The 21,023-nt window shown below is 43.7% G+C and overlaps 1 protein-coding gene across 10 annotated transcripts in view; it reads left to right on the forward strand.

Moving 5' to 3' along the window:
- The first annotated feature begins 1,173 nt into the window (after window positions 1–1,173).
- NRG3 (neuregulin 3) overlaps window positions 1,174–21,023 on the forward strand; it is a 1,063,627-nt gene continuing 1,043,777 nt past the window's right edge. For all 10 annotated transcript variants that reach the window (XM_058696857.1, XM_058696862.1, XM_058696859.1 and 7 more), the window contains exon 1: window positions 1,174–2,117. In XM_058696857.1, coding sequence (XP_058552840.1) covers window positions 1,280–2,117 — 838 coding nt within the window. In that variant the 5' untranslated portion in view covers window positions 1,174–1,279. The remainder of the gene's footprint in view (window positions 2,118–21,023) is intronic.

Raw genomic sequence — 21,023 nt, forward strand, 5'->3', positions numbered from 1 at the left:
CCCCATCGGATCCGTTCCGGAGACGGGCTCACGATCGGTCGGGAGGTGCTTTTGCCACACACTTCCAAGTGGGGGGTTGCTAGGATCATTTATTTCTCTCGTGCACATTAAGAAACCACCATTAGGTGTTGGTGGGAGGCGCCACTCTGCCTGAAGCCCAGCCCGTCCGCGGCGGCTCGGCGCACACCGCACCCGCCCGGCTGCCAGAGCTCGCCTGGAGCCACCTCCGGCCGGAGGTCCGCGTCGTCCGGGATCCCCGACGCGGTCTCCGGCTTCACCTCCGCAAGCGTGACCCGGCAGCGGCGCCGGGGACCGATTTCGAATCCTCTGCGGCTCGCGCGCGGGTCTCCCTCTGCGGCGGGTCCGACAGCACCCGCCGCGGACGCCCCGAACGCCCCAGGCCCCGGGCTCGCGGCGGCGACGGCGCAGCTCGCTGGAGTTTGACTCTCGGGCGGCGGCGCGGAGCCGCGGGCGGCGGCGGGAGCGAGGCGAGCCCGGCCGCTCGCCCTCCGCGCTGCGCTCGGATTGGTCTCTCCCAGAGAGTGCTGGCCGAGGGTTGGCTGCGGGCCGGCTGAAGAACAGGTGCACCTTGCCGCCCGGGCTCGCGGAGCAGCCGCCGAGAAACTCGGCGCGCCGGGCCGGGCGAGCGGCGGCGGCGGCCAGGACGGCCCCCTGTGTCGGAATGCGGCTTTCCGGCGCCTGGCCTCCCGCGGCCGGCCGGCTCGGCCCCTGAAGGCGGCCGAGGCCCAGCGGCGGCGCGGGCGGGCGCCCCGGGGAGCGGGCCGGGCGCGGCGCCCCGAGGATGCCGGCGCGGCTGGGGCGCAGGCAGGCTGCGGGCAGCGGCGGCAGCAGCAGCAGCAGCGGCGGCGGCGGCGGCGGCAGTAGCAGCAGCAGCGGCAGCAACAGCAACAGCAACAGCAGGCGCGGGGCCCCGGCGCGCAGGAGGCCGCTTGGCGGGCTGCAGAGGCGCCCAGCCGCTCCCTGACCGGCCGGCGGCGCCGGGGGCCCGTCTCGCCCCTCTTCCGCGCTCCTCGCCGCCCCCTCCCCGGCCCGCGTCCCCTCCCCCGCTCCTCTCCTCCCCGCCCGCCGCCCGCCTCTCGGGGGGAGGGGCGTGGGGGCAGGGAGCCGATTTGCATGCGGCCGCCGCGGCCGCTGCCTGCGCCCGAGCCCGCCGCCGCCGCCGCCGCCGCCGCCGGAGCCCGCGCCCGCGCCCGGCCCGCGCGGCCCCATGCCTCTGGCGCGGCCCTCGGGGGGGCGAAGGTGAAGACCGGCTCCTAGGATGAGTGAAGGTGCGGCCGCTGCCTCGCCACCTGGAGCCGCTTCGGCAGCCGCCGCCTCGGCCGAGGAGGGCACCGCGGCGGCTGCGGCGGCGGCAGCGGCGGGCGGGGGCCCGGACGGCGGCGGCGAAGGGGCGGCCGAGCCCCCCCGGGAGTTACGCTGTAGCGACTGCATCGTGTGGAACCGGCAGCAGACGTGGCTGTGCGTGGTGCCTCTGTTCATCGGCTTCATCGGCCTGGGGCTCAGCCTCATGCTCCTCAAATGGATCGTGGTGGGCTCCGTCAAGGAATACGTGCCCACCGACCTGGTGGACTCCAAGGGGATGGGCCAGGACCCCTTCTTCCTCTCCAAGCCCAGCTCGTTCCCCAAGGCCATGGAGACCACCACCACGACCACTTCCACTGCGTCCCCCGCCACCCCCTCCGCCGGCGGCGCCGCCTCTTCCAGGACGCCCAACCGGATTAGCACCCGCCTGACGACCATTACGCGGGCGCCCACTCGCTTTCCCGGACACCGGGTGCCCATCCGGGCCAGCCCGCGCTCCACCACCGCACGAAACACTGCGGCCCCCCCGACGGTCCTGTCCACTACGGCCCCCTTCTTCAGTAGCAGCACGCCGGGCTCCCGACCCCCGGTGCCAGGAACCCCCAGTACCCAGGCAATGCCCTCCTGGCCCACTGCGGCATACGCTACCTCCTCCTACCTTCATGATTCCACTCCGTCCTGGACCCTGTCTCCCTTTCAGGATGCGGCCACCCCCTCCTCCTCCTCCTCCTCCTCCTCGTCTTCCTCCTCCTCTGCCACCACCGCGCCAGAAACGAGCACCAGCCCCAAATTTCGTAAGTGTACACCTGGTCTGAACTCTGATTTACTACTGAGTTTCCGTTTTGCCCTCCTGCTGTCTTTGCTCCCCGCCGCCTGTCTTCTAGCATCCTCCACCCTTCATCCTATTTCAGGTTTGGAGCAGTGAATGAGATAGTTAACACTGGCCACAAGGGAGGAGAAAGGTGTAGGTCTGTTCAGGGTCAGTGTTGGGGGGGGGGTGGAGGTGGGGGGGGGGGGCGCGCTAGGAAGCGAAGGGAGGTTGTCAAGCTCCACCCGGCCTACTTCAGCGGGTCCCAGATGAGAACAGATCTCTTCAAAGGGTTAACGCGAGGGCGATCTGTGCTCACTGCAGACCTGCTGGTGAGCTCCCGGATCCGGCTCCTATTGAAAGCTGGGGCGGGAGGGTGGGCCTTCCCAAAAGCACTGAGCCCTTTCCCTGCCCGTAGGAAGGCGAGAAAGAAAAGCACATGCAAATTGACCGACGCTAAACCACAAAGGGAAGTTGTGTCCATGTGGGTGGGTGGGTGTGTGTGGATGGGGGGGGGTGTGATATTTGATGGAAACGTCGATAGAACGAACCTGTAGGACTACTAGCCGCCCTGACCCGGGCAGGGACCAGGAAGGGTTAATTAGAAGCCATTGGGGGAGGTAGGGAAAGGAGGCGATCCATGGCGGAGGGCTAAACCGATCCCACTCTGCCCATGGCCATTGCAAGGTGTTGAGATTGATTCTTTGGCCTCCCAGAGTGAGTTAAGTAGGGGGAAATGGGAAGGGAGCCCTGCGGAGCTACAGCCTCTAGGGTCCTGACGGAGGAGGAGTTTTTTCAGCGCTGTGAAGCATTTGCTTTTGTTCGTTTCCCAAAGGTGGGGTGTGAACCTCATCTCCCCTCCCTCTGTGCCAGAAAAATATAAGGAATGGGATAGTTCTCTGCACTCCAGGGGAGAACGTCCAGCCCTTTTGAAACCGGTCACTCTGTGAATGTGGCATCTTCAACCACAGGGCGATTGCTGCCCATACTGGCCAGTTTACCTCAAGAGTGATAGATCTCTATTTATTCGTATGGATGGTGTATCTCTTCTCTGTATCTTTTCAAATGTTTTGTGTGACTAATTGACCTCCCACCCCACCCCCCACCTTGCTCTTATTCTAAGGAAATTTTAGAAAGCTTTTCAATCTGACTGTTGATTAGGATATGGGAAACAGTTTGCAACCTGTGAAGGTTATTTAGGACAAACCCCCAGCCTGCCAGTTCAAGTTCTGTGCAAGCCCGTTCTTCAAAAACTGCCTGGCTATACTCTCTTTCCATCATATTTCTGTTTTGAGCTATAACATCTGGAGAGGAAAGGAAGAGGGCTCATCATTTTCTCTTCAGTAGAAATACCTGGGATGCTTTCAGTCATCTGGAAGTTCATTTTCCTGAACTGTGCTCTCACCCTGGGTGTTATTTAACACTTGAAACTTTTACAGAAAGGATTTAGTGTGTTTGTGGATAAGGTCCAAGAGAAAAATTCCTTAATATCCCTACTCTGGGGGAAAAAATAAGCTAAAGATAAATTGGGAGTCAGGGAGAAGAGGGGAAGGAGGGGATCTGCCACAAACCAGAATGGCAGTCAAACCGGTAACCTGCTGCTTCCCTCTCCTTTGGCTGAAGCAATCATTTTTGAGAGCATGTTTTCCAAGGAGGTGTTTAGAGGCTTCTCTCAGGAAATCTAGCTTGAGTTTTGTGGAGCATAAAGGATGTGCAAGTGTATGTGTGAACATACTCATTGGTTTGAAAATATATACGTGTCTATCCGGAAGACCTCGGATTTTTATCTTTTGGTGCAGTTGGTACGGATAATGGAGTGTGGGTGTACTTCCCAACTGTGGATGTGTGTGTGTATGTGGTGTGCCGGTGGAGGGGGGGAGTTTTGCACCTGGGGGGGAGGGGATATTTCATGTTCTTCCTCAATTGATTTCCTTGCATCCCATTCCGGAGGTCTTTAAAGAAAAGGCCAAGGTAATTATTTCTACCCCTCCATGCTCCTTTTCTACATTTTGTAGAAGGGAATGGCAGCCTGTTTAATAAGTAATGATTATTGACAAGGCTCTCAGCCCCAAGGAAAAGGGAGGGGGTGGAGAATCTGTAAATGGTGTCAGTGTTCGCTTAGACATATAAGCAGTGTTTGTTTTATGTGTATCTGAGGTCCAGCTCTTGGCTCTTTTTAAACCTTCAGTAAGGAGTTGAATTAAGGGATAAAACACAAGTATGCAAATCCAATAGAAACTGACCTGGTTTGCATATATCAACAAGGGAAATTTTAATGAAAGAAAGATTATGTTGTTTCTGTTAAGGATGAATTTAACTAGATAGGTTTTTATGGTAATTTAAAGAAAAGGACAGTTTATTTTTTTTTATTTTTGGTCCAAGATTGTAAGATGATTAACAAAAGGATATAAGGATTTTTTGAGGGATTATTAGCACTGCTACTGTGGGCTGAAGAATGGCCTGAATATCTTGCATTTTATTTTTCATTTGTTTTGATTATGTTACTAAAGTTCCCAGGAGAGAAATTCCCCTTTTTCCTACTTTCCTGCCTTTAGACTTCAGTAGATTTTTGGGGTTTTTTTCCTTCCTTCCTTCCTTCCTTCCTTCCTTCCTTCCTTCCTTCCTTCCTTCCTTCCCTCTCTCCCTCCCTCCCTCCCTCCCTCCCTCCCTCCCTCCCTCCCTGCTTTTTCCTCTTGTTTTAGTGAAAGTCATGAATTGTGTTGTAGCACCTGAGGACAGCTAAGGACAGGGCTCTGGTTTTTCAAGACTAAGTCACAAATTCTTTAATGGCCAGGGTCCTTGCTCTTGAATTGAACATCTCAGGGCTTACAGAATGAATGTCTCTGTGTTCCTGTTAGGTCACTCAGTAGGATTCTGTCTGTAAAGGCAACACAGATCTTTGGAGGAAAAAAGCCTGGTTCACTTTAGAATCAACACATTTGCTGATGGGTAGTAGGCAAAACAAAAGCTGTTTTTGTTATGGGGCAGGCTCAGTTTAGAAGACTCTAATTTTCTGTAGGATCAAAGATGAAGAAAGATTGTACTTAAAACACAGAGGGAGAGGAAGGGCTTGAAGTTGACTAGTCTCTTGTTCCCCTCCAACCTTTAGACATGAGCTGGACCAAAACTTTGTTCAGTGTTACTGGGGTCACTTGGGTTCCCGGTTGGTTGTCCGGAATTTGCTTTAGGTTCAGATGTTTTAGAAACAAATATTTTAAATGTGTAAATGTGTTGCCACTAGATTATTTCATCAGAACATCCTTGAAGCATTTTACCTCCGAAAGTTTTGATTAGTTCACAGATTTTTCAAGCTGAAAGGAGATTTACTACAGACAGTAGAACAGTGATTTTGACTAGTGTACAAACAGCCTTTTAACAGCACATTGAATTCTATTTTTAGACTTGAAACTTATATGTAGAATGTTGTCGATACAAGTCTGGATTGTTATTTTACTCAGCAGGAAGCACTGTTTTCACAGTTAAAAGTCCAGAGTCATTGGCTAAATTCAAATACAAAGAACCACTTTTAATTGGGTAGTTTTTGGGTCCTGTTTGGAAGGTGTATAGTATTTACAGTAAGTAAGATCACGAATCTCAAATAGTGTAGTTAGTGAAGAGATAAATGTAAAATGTATCCTTGATGTGTCAACATGCTATGTGGGTAATTTTAATATAACCAAGTCTATTTAAGTAAAACTTTACCTAATCATACCTGTTGTAATTTTGAAGACTGCCATTGATAACAGAGTATCTTCCTGTCTGTTCTTTTAGAAACATTTAGTCTTTCAGTAAGAGTACTCTTAGTTGTTTTATAGCAGCCTTAGGTATAATTTGTTTAAATGAAGTTACTCCTACGTATTGTCTTTTGTACACATGAATTGAATCCTTCAGAGGAACTCCCAACAGAGCAGGTGTGGGCCCCAGTCATGTGCAGTAGCCATTGTGAGAGGATTAGGAGCTCGAGGTCAGTATTTCTTATGAAATCCAATTGAGAACTTTTTTAGGAGCACGTGCTGCAACCTGAGTATGCTTTGATTTCGTTGGCCTTAATATAAGATTATGAGACTTTTCTGCTTTAATCAGTTACACTGTATGTTTTGCCCTTTGGACAACTTATGTTGTGCTTCATCATCCTCACACACACAAGAAACACAGGGCAGGGGCAGGTGTGGGCATAGAACTGGCAAAGCTCTTTCTAGAGCCATTTTTAGTTTGGCCTTAAGACAGGGTGGTTTAAGCCTTCCTCTCAGTTCCCCATGACTGAGATAAGGGGTTGGGAATGCTGTTACTAATTGAAAGTACCTTTTGCAGGGTTGATGGGTGAATCCAGCCACCTTTTGTATTTGTGCTCTGTTTCCTGGATAGCCTTTTTTGAACACGGTGTTGAACCACAAACTCATCGGAAAGGGAAAAACCTCAGCAGATAAACGATAGAAGCTGGTTTGTGGGGACTTCTCTCTGTTACTAAAGAAACCAACTTTCTAAATCCAAGCTGGGCCAGAAGCAAGAGTACTGGGGCAGAGTGTGAACACAGTGCCGTCCTGGGAGGTCCAGCGTGCAGATGAACAGGACCTCTCTTCCCTTGGGAATACTTCCCCCAGCTCTTCCTCCTCTCCACACCACAATGAGAAGGAGGCAGATTTTCAACTTGCTTCTTTTGTAGAAATTCTTTCCTCATAGCCTCTGGTATCCAGTGCCAAGCATATCTTGATATTCTATCTGGGATGTTGAAAATGGAACATGAAAGTTGGCCCTGAAATATATAAGAACAAGGGAAGAGCCATAAATCTAAGTCTGTAAAAGGCATTTGAATTGCTTGTAAATAGAATGGAAATTCATTTTTCTCCCTTTGAGTCTGTTTTTATCATTAGACTTTTGTGTTGGGTGAGGCAGAGCCATACTGGGTTGACAAATACCTCTGAGACATTTTGAGATCCCAGAAGTTTTTCTTGTCTATACTCAGAAAAGCATTTCCTCCAGAACCATATACATATTGAAAGGGCCAGGGAATACCCTTGTTTAAAGTCTTGTTATATCTGGATGAAAACCTACCAAAGTAGGTGTTTTGTATTTGTGTAATTATTAATGGAAGTTTTAGGATAGATTCTTTGATTTTCCATCTTTGCCACTGTTTCATTAGGACTTCTCTTATTCCTGTTGAATAATGGCTCTTTTGAAGATTCCTTACAGACTTCCGATTTTTTTTTAATCCCTTTATTTCTTAGATTATAGTATAAACAGTAGTCTTTAAAATTTTTCTTTGGTATTCTTAATATCCCCGGGTCATTTCAAGTTGTTATAGAAGTCAGCCTTCCAGGTAAGATGATCTTAGATTAAGTTGATGTAGAAAGTTAAGAAAAGAAGTCTACTCATTTATGCAGTTGAGTTAGTAAACTGTCTTGGTGCGTTATTTATTTATAGTTTATTTTGAGAGAGTGTGAGTGGGGGATGGGCAGAGAGAATGAGAAAGCAAGAGAAGGAGAGAGAATCCCAAATAGACTCTGAAGTGTCATCACAGAACCCAGTGCAGGGCTTGAACTCACAAACTGTGAGATCAATACCTGAGCCCAAGTCAGATGCTCAACCGACTGAGCCACCCAGGCGCCCTTTGTGCTTTATTTTTTAAATGTAGAAAAAATTTTAAGGATTCCAAAAACTCGGCTGAAGCCTCATGGCCATTTATTGGTATACAAAAATTGGTATACAAATCATACAAATTTTGACTTGTATGTGGAATCGCTTGTTGTGTGATTCCACAAAACAATGGTACAGTTGAACATGATAACATCATGTTATTTATTGAACATCAGTTTGGGGCACCGCAATGCTGGTAGTTAATTGGTTAATTTAAGAAGTCTAGAAAAGTAATAGTTTAAGAAGCAGAGAGTTAGAATAAAGCTTTCTCACATATGTTGATCTAGGGGCAGAGCTTTTTCTTGAAGATGTGTCGATAAGTTTGAGCTTTAGCATCTGTTTCTTTTCCTTGCTTTTCTTTTCTTTTTTCATAAACTGTACCTCTAATTACCTCTTTCTTCTTTGAAGACACTGGTGGAGGAATCTGAACCAGATTGTGTATGGGCATTATACTATATTTTCCTTGCCCTGGGTATCTTTTCTAGTCTTCTTGCCCATGCAATTCAAATAACTTTTATTTTATTTTATTTTTTTGTAAACAACTCACCATTTGGAGTTTCTACAAAGCATTCAACTATGTTTCAATAGAAACTAGAGTTCTGTTTCATTTCCACAATCATATGTCAGTGGCTTCCAACAAATTTAAGTCAATCGCATAATTACAGTAAGAGCAACTGGCATAAACAGGTTTGTTGCCCCGGCTGCCCCAAAAGTTGGTCACAGAGGTGTGTGTGCTTCTTGGAGCTTCCCTGGTGGCCTTTTCAACCAGACAGGAGGGCCCAGCAGGGTTCATCTCGCTGGACGGGTGGTGACAGCTGGCTAAGCGGAGCTAGGTTAAGAAAGTGACTACTTTTCGAGATTTTTGTGACGGTGACAAAGATTTGCATTAACAAAACAAAAACAAAAGCAAAACCCATAGCCTTAAATCTAGTGATAAGTCTGCAACCTCAAAGAACCATTGTTCTCTGAACCTTAACTTCCTTTACTGGGATAATGAGGGTCATGATAATTACCTGCCTCGTATACCACTTGTAAAAGGGTATGTAAGCTGCAAAACGCTCTACTGTTTATATGTCCAGAGAAATGGTAAGTGGATAGACTGGGTATTTTCCTCCAAGAACACATCAGGCTGTTGAATTCAGTTGAGATATCGGAGCTAGTTTGCTACCTAGCTTGAGGGATATTTTATCACAATGAGAGATTATTGTTCTTGTATGCCCTTGGATCTTTCTGTATTCCTCTCGGATACCCTGGCACACACAGTAGAATATGGTGTGGAAATCTACCTCAAATCACCTTGGAAATTTGTCTATTCCACAAACTGGAGCCCACCATTTCTCACCCTTTGCTTGGTGTGCTTTTTTTAAACGCTTATTTTGGACATGCATTTATCAAAGAGAGGAACTGAAGTTTGGGGGGGTGGGATATGAGTGAGATTGTTGGGTTATCTGGAAACCTGAAATTTACAGAAATCTTTAGGTTTCTTGATGAAAGAAAAAATGTCCTATGCCTCTCTTTGTTTCCATTCCCACACTGTCTTGTTGTCATTGAGTCTTTGGAGTTTGGAGAGAACTTCAATAAAAACAGGCGATCTCTGCATTGCATTCAGTTCCCCTCTTTTCTTAGAAGTTACTGTGAATTAAGCCCCAGAGGATTGATAGGTTGCTCGGATCCATCAAAGAGCTCTTTTAGATGTATACCTTTGCACTTTGGGGAACTTTACTGTTAGCATTTTGAAAACATCTGGTCCTGTGTTTGTTGGAAACGTAATCCTCAATTATATTTCAAAGTTTACTTTTTTGTTACAAGCTTTTATTTTTCAAGACAGGTTGGTGCGTGTAAGTAAATCATAGGTTTTGCCATTCCCAGGCATAAAAAGAGACGAGTCAGAAACAAGCCTGCAAACTGAATTGAGAATTAAGTTTAATAATAGAAGTTTAGCAGCTTCCAGTGATAAGATTTTCTCTTCTTAGAAGTGATAGTGCGTATCATGGATACAATGTAGGCTAAAAGAGCATTAGGAAAATAAATAAGATCATCTGAATGTGTGCAGCTATTTTAGCATGAGTACATTAGAGCCAGAGTTAATAGAATTTTTATGCTAAATGTTTGATAAGAATTCCTGAACATATTAGCCTGCCTCTTATGATACACATCCCATGACTACATGTGATCGTAGTCATGATCTTCCTGTGAATTGCCAGTGAGTTAGAACTTTACTAAGAGAAAAATCCCAGTCTTATCATCGTTTTAGGATCAGGCTCTGTTGGTTTCCATGCCATGATTTTTGCTTGTAGAAGTGCAGAAGAATTCTTCACAGAAGCTCAGTCTTGGAATGGGCTTGAGAATTCAGCAAATAACAATGAGAGTTGCTATTTGTGGAATTTTACTGTGTGCCAGGAAAGCAAGCACTTTACATATTTATTTATTGCCCTATTTATTGTCTTATTTATTGATTGAATCAAGGACACAAAGACAATCATCTCGGCCAGTGGCCTAGGTATGATTATCTCACTCATGCAGGTACTTGAACCTGGCCTGGAGTGGTTCTGTTAATTTGCAAAGGACCTGCTAAGTGGCATAGTTTGAAGGATCAGGAAGACCGAATGATATTCTTTTACAGGTAATCTCTCCCTACCCCAAATCCTAATCCATTAGTAAGAATGTGTCCATGTCTGTGTACATGGCTTCTTTCAAGCCCTTAGCTCAGGGACAGTGGCATTTGGCTTCGTAAACTCCACAAATGACATATTTGCTCTATATCTGTTTTTTTTGTTGTTGTTGTTTTTTTGTTTTTTTGTTTTTTTTTTTTGCTGTAGTAAAGGGGAACTTTTTTTTTTTTTAATGTTTATTCATCTTTGAGAGAGAGCATGAATGGGGAGGGGGCAGAGAGAGGGACAGAGGATCTGAAGGGGCTCTGAGCTGACAGCAGAGAGCCGGATGCAGGGCTCCAACTCATGAACCGTGAGATCCTGACCTGAGTGGAAGTCAGACGCTCAACCAACTGAGCCACCCAGGTGTCCCAAAGGGAGCCTTTTAAACCAGAGAAATTGTCCTGGTTTTCAGTCCAAGGAGAAATTTAGGGGATGTTTCAACAAAAGCTAAAGAATGTGTTCTCTAAACTTGTATTCCTCGATCTTCTCTTTTGCCCTGTGGCTGCTTGTTGGTGATTCAGTAGACCAATGATAAAGAACAGCTACAGACTTTATTTCTCTGCTTCCTAATATCCAGCCAAAATAGTCTTCTCTGACCATTCCAAACTTGCTCTTGATTATGGTAGTTACTGCATCATATGCTGAGACTGACCAATGGAAATGTATCAGGGAACATTTGGATTCATAGCCTTGCAGTCCTACAGACTGAACTACCAACCCTAACAGATAAATATCAGGTGTTGTACCATGTAGTGTCTCCTGCAGAGCATCTGTATTCCCTCTTGGAACTATACTCCAGGGTACCCACCCTTGACTTTTTAGCCAGTACTCCAAAGAAGAGTAACATTGGTGAGACTCTGATAGTCTGCGAGGAACACCCCATGCTGGACTCCAGTCACTGCTTACTTCTTTGACATTTCTGTCTAGCAAGGATCTCTAAGGAAAAGAACCATTCTGTTGGTTAAAGTGAAAGATGATTGGGATTTCTATTTCTGCAAACTTACGAAAAGAAAACAGGACTTGGTCAAATCCCAAGATTGGTTTATTACAGTCTTTGAATAGTCATGCTGAAGGATAGGAATACTGTAATGTGAGGGAACCTGCCTTGTCAAAATCCCCATCAGACTATGAATGAATCATGTAGACTGAGAATGACAGCTGTACTCATCAAGAAGAGGGGAAGTGAGATTGCTTTTCCAAATTGATAAACAAAAGATTTTTTGGCATGATGGCAACATCTAGACTCCAGGAATGAAAAAGTAAAAATGGAGTGCAGAAATGTTTACATTATACACTATCTTGACTGAATTCTATTTAACTGACTTTTCTGTATGGGATTCTATTTCTGGATTGAAAAACTCACCAATGCCCCTTTCATGTTGAATAGCCCCAGTTCATTGGGTGTCAGCCTTCACCAAATGAGAGGTGTGTTTACCAAGTCGTAGTTGTATCTAAATCTATTTATGCTTGTTCTTGTTACTGTAATGAGCTAATATATTCCAACAGGATGCAAACCCATGAATTAATTGTGGTTTCTGTGAGAACTAAGTTGTTTACTTTGGATATACTCCTTAGATAAGTCACTTTAAAAACAATGCTTGTTGGAGAAGTTGTGGGCAAGTTTAAGGTAGCATATACTTACATATCCATGAGAAATCTGCACTTGGATTGTTTCACATGTGGCTTTATGTTCTCATTCCATAATAAATAAACTCAAATGGAAACATTGCAGTGTGTAAGTTGGGTGTGGTTTTTCATAAGAAAGGTAACAGAAATTTAGTGAAAAGCCTTAAATTCTGTAGCCAAATATTTGGCAAGTGAATGTAAATTTATATGGTTTAGGTTAAAATGAAATAAATTATAAATAAAGTAAATTTTACTTTGGCCATGTGATAGATTCACAAAACTATTAAATTGTATTTTTAATAATTTAAAATATAAAGTGTTTAGTATAAATTGTCTAAAACTTTGGATAGAAAATTATATAAAGTTCCAATTATATTAAGCTATGCAGGTTAATAGATGGGTTTAATGTATACAGTAACTATATTCAAAGGAAGTATACCACATTGTTAATGGTGGTGATTTCTGGATTGTGGAATGGGAATGCTGCTTAATTCCATTGTATTTTGCTGTATTTTCTGTCTTATTTAACGGTCACGAATTCTCTCTCTGGTTAGAAGTTATTAAACTTTTGGAAAAGTAGAGAATATGTTCCATGAATCAGTTCAATTATTGGTCTTGGTGAAGTTTTTGTTTTCTTTTCAGTCCAAGTATTTGTATCTTGGTTGGTGGTGTCAGCATTAAAGTGTTGGCTGAGTTGCATTCCTGCTGTGAAATGCACATGCATAGACATATAAATGCATTTCATTTGCTCATGGGAAATAATGCCTTATTGAAGGCAGAGTATCTTACCTTGAGCTTTTGATTATTAACCTTGACCTTATAAGTATGAAGAAGATGGAGGTTTAATGAGTTACTTAATGGCTCTTGCAGCCTGCAGATGTTGGGCAGTCTTTGGTAGTGTATCTGGGGATGGACATAGGCAGTAGAAGTCAATCAGTTGTGTATATGTATAGACCGATTATCTGGTCTATTTTAAGTATCACATGAAAGCAGAATACAAAGGCTAGTTTGAAGTGGTTGGTCTTAGAAGGAAGGCTGAGGTCAAATGAGAACAGGTGGGATGACCAGTTCACATATTTTCTAGATGCTGTACACCTCTCACAGAATCATAAGATACTTATTCTACTAATGTTAGGTGGTTCCACTACAGATAGATAAATTCCATAGGCCGATGGACAGTAGTGACTTGTAGAGAACATAAATCTTTGGTGACGAATTGTGCTCAAAATCTTTTAGGCTAGCTCACAAATACATTGGTGAACGGAAAGAGAACAAAAGTAGGACTCTGTTAATATAATGTTGAATGTTAGAGGTCAAGGTAGTAAGTCTCTTGGGGAAGTGGCAGGTAGTGAATGGAGAGACCCATGATATGAGGCTTTAAGATAATTATCTGCTTCTTGATCTGGGTGTTAATTACATGGGTGAGTTCTATTGGTCAAAATTCATCAACCTTTATATATCAATACAAACTTAAAAATAGAAGAGAAATCTTTCAGATCATTCCTTTGGAGTTCAGTTCATGCTACCAGGGTGGTGGTCTGCGTGTGTGGATTTTTCCAGTGGATCATAATGCTGTGTTTGTTGTTCATGCCACACAGTCTAACAGGTGCAAAGAGGGTCTTTCTGGCTTTAGCAGCTTCCTTTTGTTCTCAGGATCCTGGCTTAGTGAGACTCCATGCAAGATACCCACATTCTTTTTCAATTTAAGGCTTTCTGAGTGGGTACTTGTGTTTTTTTTTATTTTTATTTTTTTACATTTTATCTATTTTTGATAGACAGAGCACAAGTGGGGGAGGGGCAGAGAGAGACAGAGATACAGAATCTGAAGCAAGCTCCAGGCTCCGAGCTGTCAGCACAGAGCCCGACGTGGGGCTCGAACTCAAAAACCGTGAGATCATGACCTGAGCCAAAGTCGATGCTTAACCGACTGAGCCACGCAGGCGCCCCACTTGTGTTTATACTAAATAAGATTTTCTTTCACCCATATCAGGAGTGTTTCTGATGCAGCATGAGCTACCACACGTTTCACACATCTTACACATCTTACACGCATCTTACATACATCTCACGCTTTACTTACAAGTAGAACCATACTTGTATCCTAATAGTGATTGTATCACAGTTCTGCAGCATTCGAGTGCACGATCCATAAGAAAGATAATTCATTGTCTACATTTATGGTTTTGTTGGGAAGACCAGAACAGATGTACCAGAGAATGGTCAAGTGCCAAAGTGTATGATTCCGACTGAAAAAGTGTATTAGGCCATTTCAGGAAGTAGTGATGAAAGCAGACATAAGTGATTTCAGTGGAGAATTTGTTTAGGCAGAGAAGTGGAGAAATGGGGCCAAGGGGGAATTAACAAAGTTAGAAGTGTGCATGCACCCCTTTGTGTGGAAGCCAGTGAGGGGTCTGGCCTGATGGGCAGAGAGGGTCTGTCTTGGAATTAGTGAGGCAGCATCATCTTTTCCTTAGGACAAGGCCTGATTAAGGAGGGAGGGTTTGAGAGGACATGGCTAGGCTGCTATGGGAAACAACAGTCAGGGTTGGTGCAAGCAAGTGGCACAATATCTGATATTTTCAGAAGATGCAAGGTCTCCAGGATGACTTGGAGGGAGAAGCAAGCAGCAAGTTGTGAAGGTTCTCCAAGGCTAATTTGTCCCAAAGCATTTAAAGATATGGTCTGTGATTTGTGCTGAATATATTTAAGTAGTGACTTCCTTCCAGCACCTCTTCAGAGTGCTGCAAGGAGGAAAAGAATGGGTGTATTTAAAAATGTTTAGTTTTTTTTTTTGCATAGTTATATCAACACAGATTTAACCTCAAAATAGTAGCTTTCGAATATCTAAAAATTGGCAAGATACAAGAATAGCCAGCAGAAACTCTTGATTTTACTTAAAAAGTGGCTGCCTTGAGAATTTTCAGAGGCAAAAAGTACTTTATGAATTGATCGCCGCATCACCCCTGTGAGGTCCTCTTCCAGAAGCTACTGTCAACACCTTTTTGGATTGAATGCTGACATCCCATGGCAATTAAAAGGCAATGGCACTGTTGATCTCATCACACGGTGGGGAAAGAGGGAGGGGAGGCACTGCTGCTTCGAGATGGTTCTGAGGATGGCTCTGTGTAAGATGAGGCTCTCCCTTGGCCTGGCGGAGCCCCTGTCCTAGACAAGAACTACATCTCTTCTTCTACGTATCCAACAGCTAAAATTATTGTGCTGCCCGCCTTTGTTTAGTATAAAGAACCTTCAGATGAGAATCACATTCATCACTCTTGCCAGCTTACTTGGTTGTTCATTGTTACCAGATAGAGGGGCTATAACACCATTGTAAGCATGAATGTTACATCAGTATTAATAGCCCACATCGTCTCTCCTTCTCTGTTTTTCACTGATCAGATAATTTTCACTGATGTCAACCTTTATAAGAAACCAGCTGACATATACTAGTGTTATTTACTTGCCTTACTTTCAGTTTATCTTTTTTCTTTTTTTTTTTGACTTAGATAAAGGTGCCTTTTGCAGTTATTTGTTTGGGTCTTTGTGTATTTGATCAGAAGATATCTTTGAAAGGAAAGCAGCATAGCTGTAGATGGGATCTTAACAAAGTCAGTATCAAATCTGTGTTTCCCCTTCACTTGGTTTTGTAAGCTTCTGAGTGACCTTCTGTGGTACCACACTGGTGCTCATCTTTCATCATGAGCATCTCTGAGTAATTTATGATAAATAATGAAATGCCGTTTCCTACAATGCACTGCAAATGGCTGAGTGTTGTAAAAGTCTAAAGAGCTCTATTACTTCTAAATGACTAGATAACACAAAAATGTTAACCCTAAAGAAAAAAGGTCCAGTAAAACATGCTGTTTATGAAGCACAGTCTTCCTGCCTGATACCTTCTGTAGGCTCTCAGCACTGAACTCCGCAGGGTCTGGGCTGGCATCTGAACAGTTCTCTTCTAGAATGGCGAGGAGACGTTTATGCCTTTCGGCTAGTTGGAGTTGCTAGGAGCAGGAGTGGTTCAGCTATGTGGAGTAGGGGAAGGGAGAAACTTGCAAAATTTGTTTTCACTTTGAAACCCTTAATTTTTGGGGCGCCTGGGTGGCTCAGTCGGTTAAGCGTCCGACCTCAGCTCAGGTCATGATCTCGCGGTCTGTGAGTTCAAGCCCCGCATTGGGCTCGGTGCTGACAGCTCAGAGCCGGGAGCCTGTTGTGGATTCTGTGTAGCCCTCTCTCTCTGACCCTCCCCCGTTCATTCTGTCTCTCTGTCTCAAAAATAAATAAATGTTAAAAAAAAAATTAAAAAAAAAAAAGAAACCCTTAATTTTTTAAAATGGTGCTACCAACGGTTAAGGCCTCTGCACAACAGCAGATGCTTGCTTTGGGCACTGATGTTGAAAAGATACTGAACAAGCACAATACGTTTTCATCGGAACAAAGCTTTATGGATGGCTGACACTTTTTCAAAATTAACCCTTCTCATGATGTTTGCATTGTGTCGCTTAATCCACATACATAACAACACCTATCAAACATATTATCTAATTTGCAACTCTCAGCTCCCTTGTACTCTACAATGGATTAGTGCAATTGCTAAATGTTGTTCACAGTGAATACGTGTGTTCTCATCCTGGGTGCCATAACATTGCTGCATATGTAAGTGTTAGGGTTTGAAGACCTTAACTGCCAGGTACAGAAAGCCTTTAGGTACTACACTCCCATTGTGAAAATTGAATTAAATTGCTGGGCAGTGATCCCTTTATACTGACAGGAGAGTCCCTTTGTGAGCAAGCTATAGAGAAGGGTGATCTTTGGCCACCAATACTTTTAAGCTCAAACACTTGGCTGAAATTTGCCACTGAATTTTCTCACATTTCCCCAGACGTTATTACTTTGCCAAATGAAATCATCTGTTTCCTCTACTAGAACTGCTTTCTTTCCTCCAGATAGTAGCTACAAGGTAGGAAATGAATTGCATAAAAATAAATTACACATGCTACATTTTGGGAAGAGTACCCTTAGCTGTTCCATCAATTTCTTTTCACTGCTGTGCCAGGAAGTCCACTTTAATCTTCAGCTATCAGTTATATGCAATCATTCTGGATCTTCCCAAAATGGAGGTGCATTTGTGCCAGGAAAATCAGGCTATTTGGATGTCCGAGAATATTTTTGCTTTTGATGAAGAAGGTTAGTTGCCATGTGCCAGGGGAGAGAGAGATTCAAAGAAGTACAGCTATTCCCAGAAGCTTGTTTGAAGAATGGACTGTGTGGCTCAGCTTCCAGACCATCCTACCATCCACCTAAGGTTCGGTGTGGGTAGCAGTGTGGCATTAGCAGTATACCCCAATTTTATAGCTAAGTAACGACTCTGAAGCCTCTGGATATCGTCCAGGCGTCTTTTTTTTTTTTTAAATCTCTGTATGCCCAGTCTACCACTTCCTCTCTGATGCTCTGCCATTTTGCCAACTGTGAGCAGAGGAAGCTGAGGAACAGGAGGTGATTTCCATGGAGACAGAGAGAGGTGGGAGAATCTTACCTCAGGGAAGTTTCTGTTCCTTGGCTCAATCTTGTTAATTGTTACATTTTTTTTCTTTGCTTCCAAAGAAAATTAAAAGTAGGGTAATTAGAAGAGTAGTTTTAAAGGGAGAAAAGTAATTAAGGCCCAGTGGGAAGGCCACTGGACCTGGTTTGGGGATACAGGCCCTTTTCTGCCACTCAGTTGTTTGAGACCTCAGGGTAGACTATTCACCCAGTCTCTGAAATCACAGTTTCTTCTGTAAGTAAAGCTGTTGGACAAGACATTCCCTGAGTCTCTCTGTGGCACAGATTCCCTGAGGCCAAATTCTTAATTTGAGATTAAAGTCTTAGTGGAATTTTTGAAATCCTAATTCTGCTGCCTACCGCCCCCCAACTCTCTCACTTTATCTCCCACCCCACCCTGTTTTTTTTTTCATTAGTATACTTTTGGTGGGATATTTGGCATTTCAACATTTACTAATAGCAGTGTTTCAGTGTGCTACATAGGTTGGACTTGGTTATGTCCTTATGTCTGGCGAACTCTGCTTGTTAACAACTTAGAAAAAAAAATGTCTTATCCTTCCCCTGACAGATGTAGAGCTGTAGCAAGTTGTAGGCCAGTTATTGTGAAATGTGGTGTGTGATGAAATATGTATATATATAATGAAATGTGTGTGTATATGTATGTATGTGTGTATATATATATATATATATATATATATATATATATATATAAAATGAAGTGTATTATTATACATATGAAAGTAAATGGATTCCAAAGACAGAGTTATGAGAAAGCTGGGAGGAATTACTGATAACACACAAAATATTTCATTTGGAAGTATAAATAAATTCATTCAGTTCTAGATGTGACCACAGTGCCTTTCTCCCTTAATTAAACAGAATTCCTACTTGCTGAAGTGTTACAAGAACAGAGGACTAAGAAATGGTATCTCTAAGGCACTATTTTACTTACTTACTTACTTATTTTATTTATGTTTATTTATTTTGAGAGAGAGCGCAAGCAAGTGCGAGTGAGCAGGGGAGAGGCAGAGAGAGAGGGAGACAGAATCCCAGGCAGGCTCACACTGTCAGTGCAGAGCCTGATGCAGGGCTCAAACCCACCAACCATGAGATCATGACCTAAGCTGGAATCAAGAGTCAGATGCCTAACCGACTGAGCCACCAGGCACCCTGGCACTATTGTATATCTTAATGTAAGGCATTATTTCCTAGCATGTTGGTTCATATGAAGATTTTGATGTCAGAATGTGGTTCCATCCATTGGATTAGAACACAGCTCTGAGCCATGAGCCAGAGTGACATTTAACTCAAACTCAAGGTGGCTAGTGTAAATATTTCATCATTTTTTGCAGCACCTTTCTCTGTATTATTATATAGAACATGTTCACCATAGAAAATTGGAAAACATAAACAGTAAGGAAAATAAAGGCAATGTAGTTCTACCACCCAGAGATAATTACTGTTATCTTCCTCTTGAATATTAACCTAATTTTTTTGCTCTGTATTTTTTTTTTACAAAAATGAAATTATAGGGGCGCCTGGGTGGCTTGGTCGGTTAAGCGTCTGACTTCGGCTCAGGTCATGATCTCACGGTCCGTGAGTTTGAGCCCCACATCGGGCTCTGTGCTGACAGCTCAGAGCCTGGGGCCTGTTTCAGATTCTGTGTCTCCCTCTCTCTCTGCCCCTCCCCTGTTCATGCTCTGTCTCTCTCTGTCTCAAAAATAAATAAACGTTAAAAAAAATAAAAAAAAATGAAATTATACATACTCTAATAACTCTTTTAGCTATTCTTTTGCACTTTATGTTAAAATATTTCTTAAAAAATTTTTTTTATTTTTTAATTTTATTTTTTATTTTTTAAAGTTTACATCCAAATGAGTTAGCATATAATGAAACAATGATTTCAGGAGTAGATTCCTTAATGCCCTTTACCCATTTAGCCTATCCCCCCTCCCACAACCCCTCCAGCAAGCCTCAGTTTGTTCTCCATATTTATGAGTCTCTTCTGTTTTGTCCCCCTCCCTGTTTTTATATTATTTTTGTTTCCCTTCCCTTATGTTCATCTGTTTTGTCTCTTAAAGTTCTCATATGAGTGAAGTCATATGATTTTTGTCTTTCTCTGACTGACTAATTTCACTTAGCATAACACCCTCAAGTTCCATCCATGTTGTTGCAAATGGCAAGATTTCATTCTTTTTGATTGCCGAGTAATACTCCATTGTATATATATACCACATCTTCTTTATCCATTCATCCATCAATGGACATTTGCGCTCTTTCCATACTTTGGCTATTGTTGATAGTGCTGCTATAAACATGGGGGTGCATGTGTCCCTTCAAAACAGCACACCTGTATCCCATGGATAAATGCCTAAGTAGTGCAATTGCTGGGTCGTAGGGTAGTTCTATTTTTAGTTTTTTGAGGGACCTCCATACTGTTTTCCTGAGTGGCTGCACCAGCTTGCATTGCCACCAACAATGCAAAAGAGATCCTCTTTCTCCGCATCCTCGCCAGCATCTGTTGTTGCCTGAGTTGTTCATGTTAGCCATTCTGACAGGTGTGAGGTGGTATCTCATGGTGGTTTTGATTTGTATTTCCCTGATGATGAGTGATGTTGAGCATTTTTTCATGTGTCAGTTGGCCATCTGGATGTCTTCCTTGGAGAAGTGTCTATTCATGTCTTTTGCCCATTTCTTTGCTAGATTATTTGTTTTTTGGGTGTTGAGTTTGATAAATTCTTTATAGGTTTTGGATACTAACCCTTTATCTGATATGTCATTTGCAAATATCTTCTCCCATTCTGTCGGTTGCGGTTACTTTTAGTTTTGCTGATTGTTTCCATCACTGTGAAGAAGCTTTTTATTTTGATGAGGTCCCAGTAGTTCATTTTTGCTTTTGTTTCCCTTGCCTCTGGAGACGTGTTGAGTAAGAAGTTGCTGCAGCCAAGATCAAAGAGGTTTTTGCCTGCTTTCTCCTCAAGGATTTTGATGGCTTCCCATCTTACATTGAGGTCTTTCATCCATTTTGAGTTTATTTTTGTGTATGGTGTAAGAAAGTGGTCCAGGTTCATTCTTCTGCATGTCGCTGTCCAGTTTTCCCAGCCCCACTTGCTGAAGAGACTGTCTTTATTCCATTGGATATTCTTTCCTGCTTTGTCAAAGATTAGTTGGCCATATGTTTGTGGGTCCATTTCTGGGTCCCTATTCTGTTCATTGATCTGAGTGTCTGTTCTTGTGCCAGTACCATACTGTCTTGATGATTACAGCTTTGTAGTATAGCTTGAAGTCTGGGATTGTGATGCCTCCTGCTTTGGTTTTCTTTGTCAAGATTGCTTTGACTATTTGGGGTCTTTTCTGGTGCCATACAAATTTTGGGATTATTTGTTCTAGTTCTGTGAAGAATGCTGGTGTTACTTTGATAGGGATTGCACTGAATATGT

This window comes from Neofelis nebulosa, chromosome 13 (assembly GCF_028018385.1).
Source record: "Neofelis nebulosa isolate mNeoNeb1 chromosome 13, mNeoNeb1.pri, whole genome shotgun sequence".
Taxonomy (NCBI): Eukaryota; Metazoa; Chordata; class Mammalia; order Carnivora; family Felidae; genus Neofelis; species Neofelis nebulosa.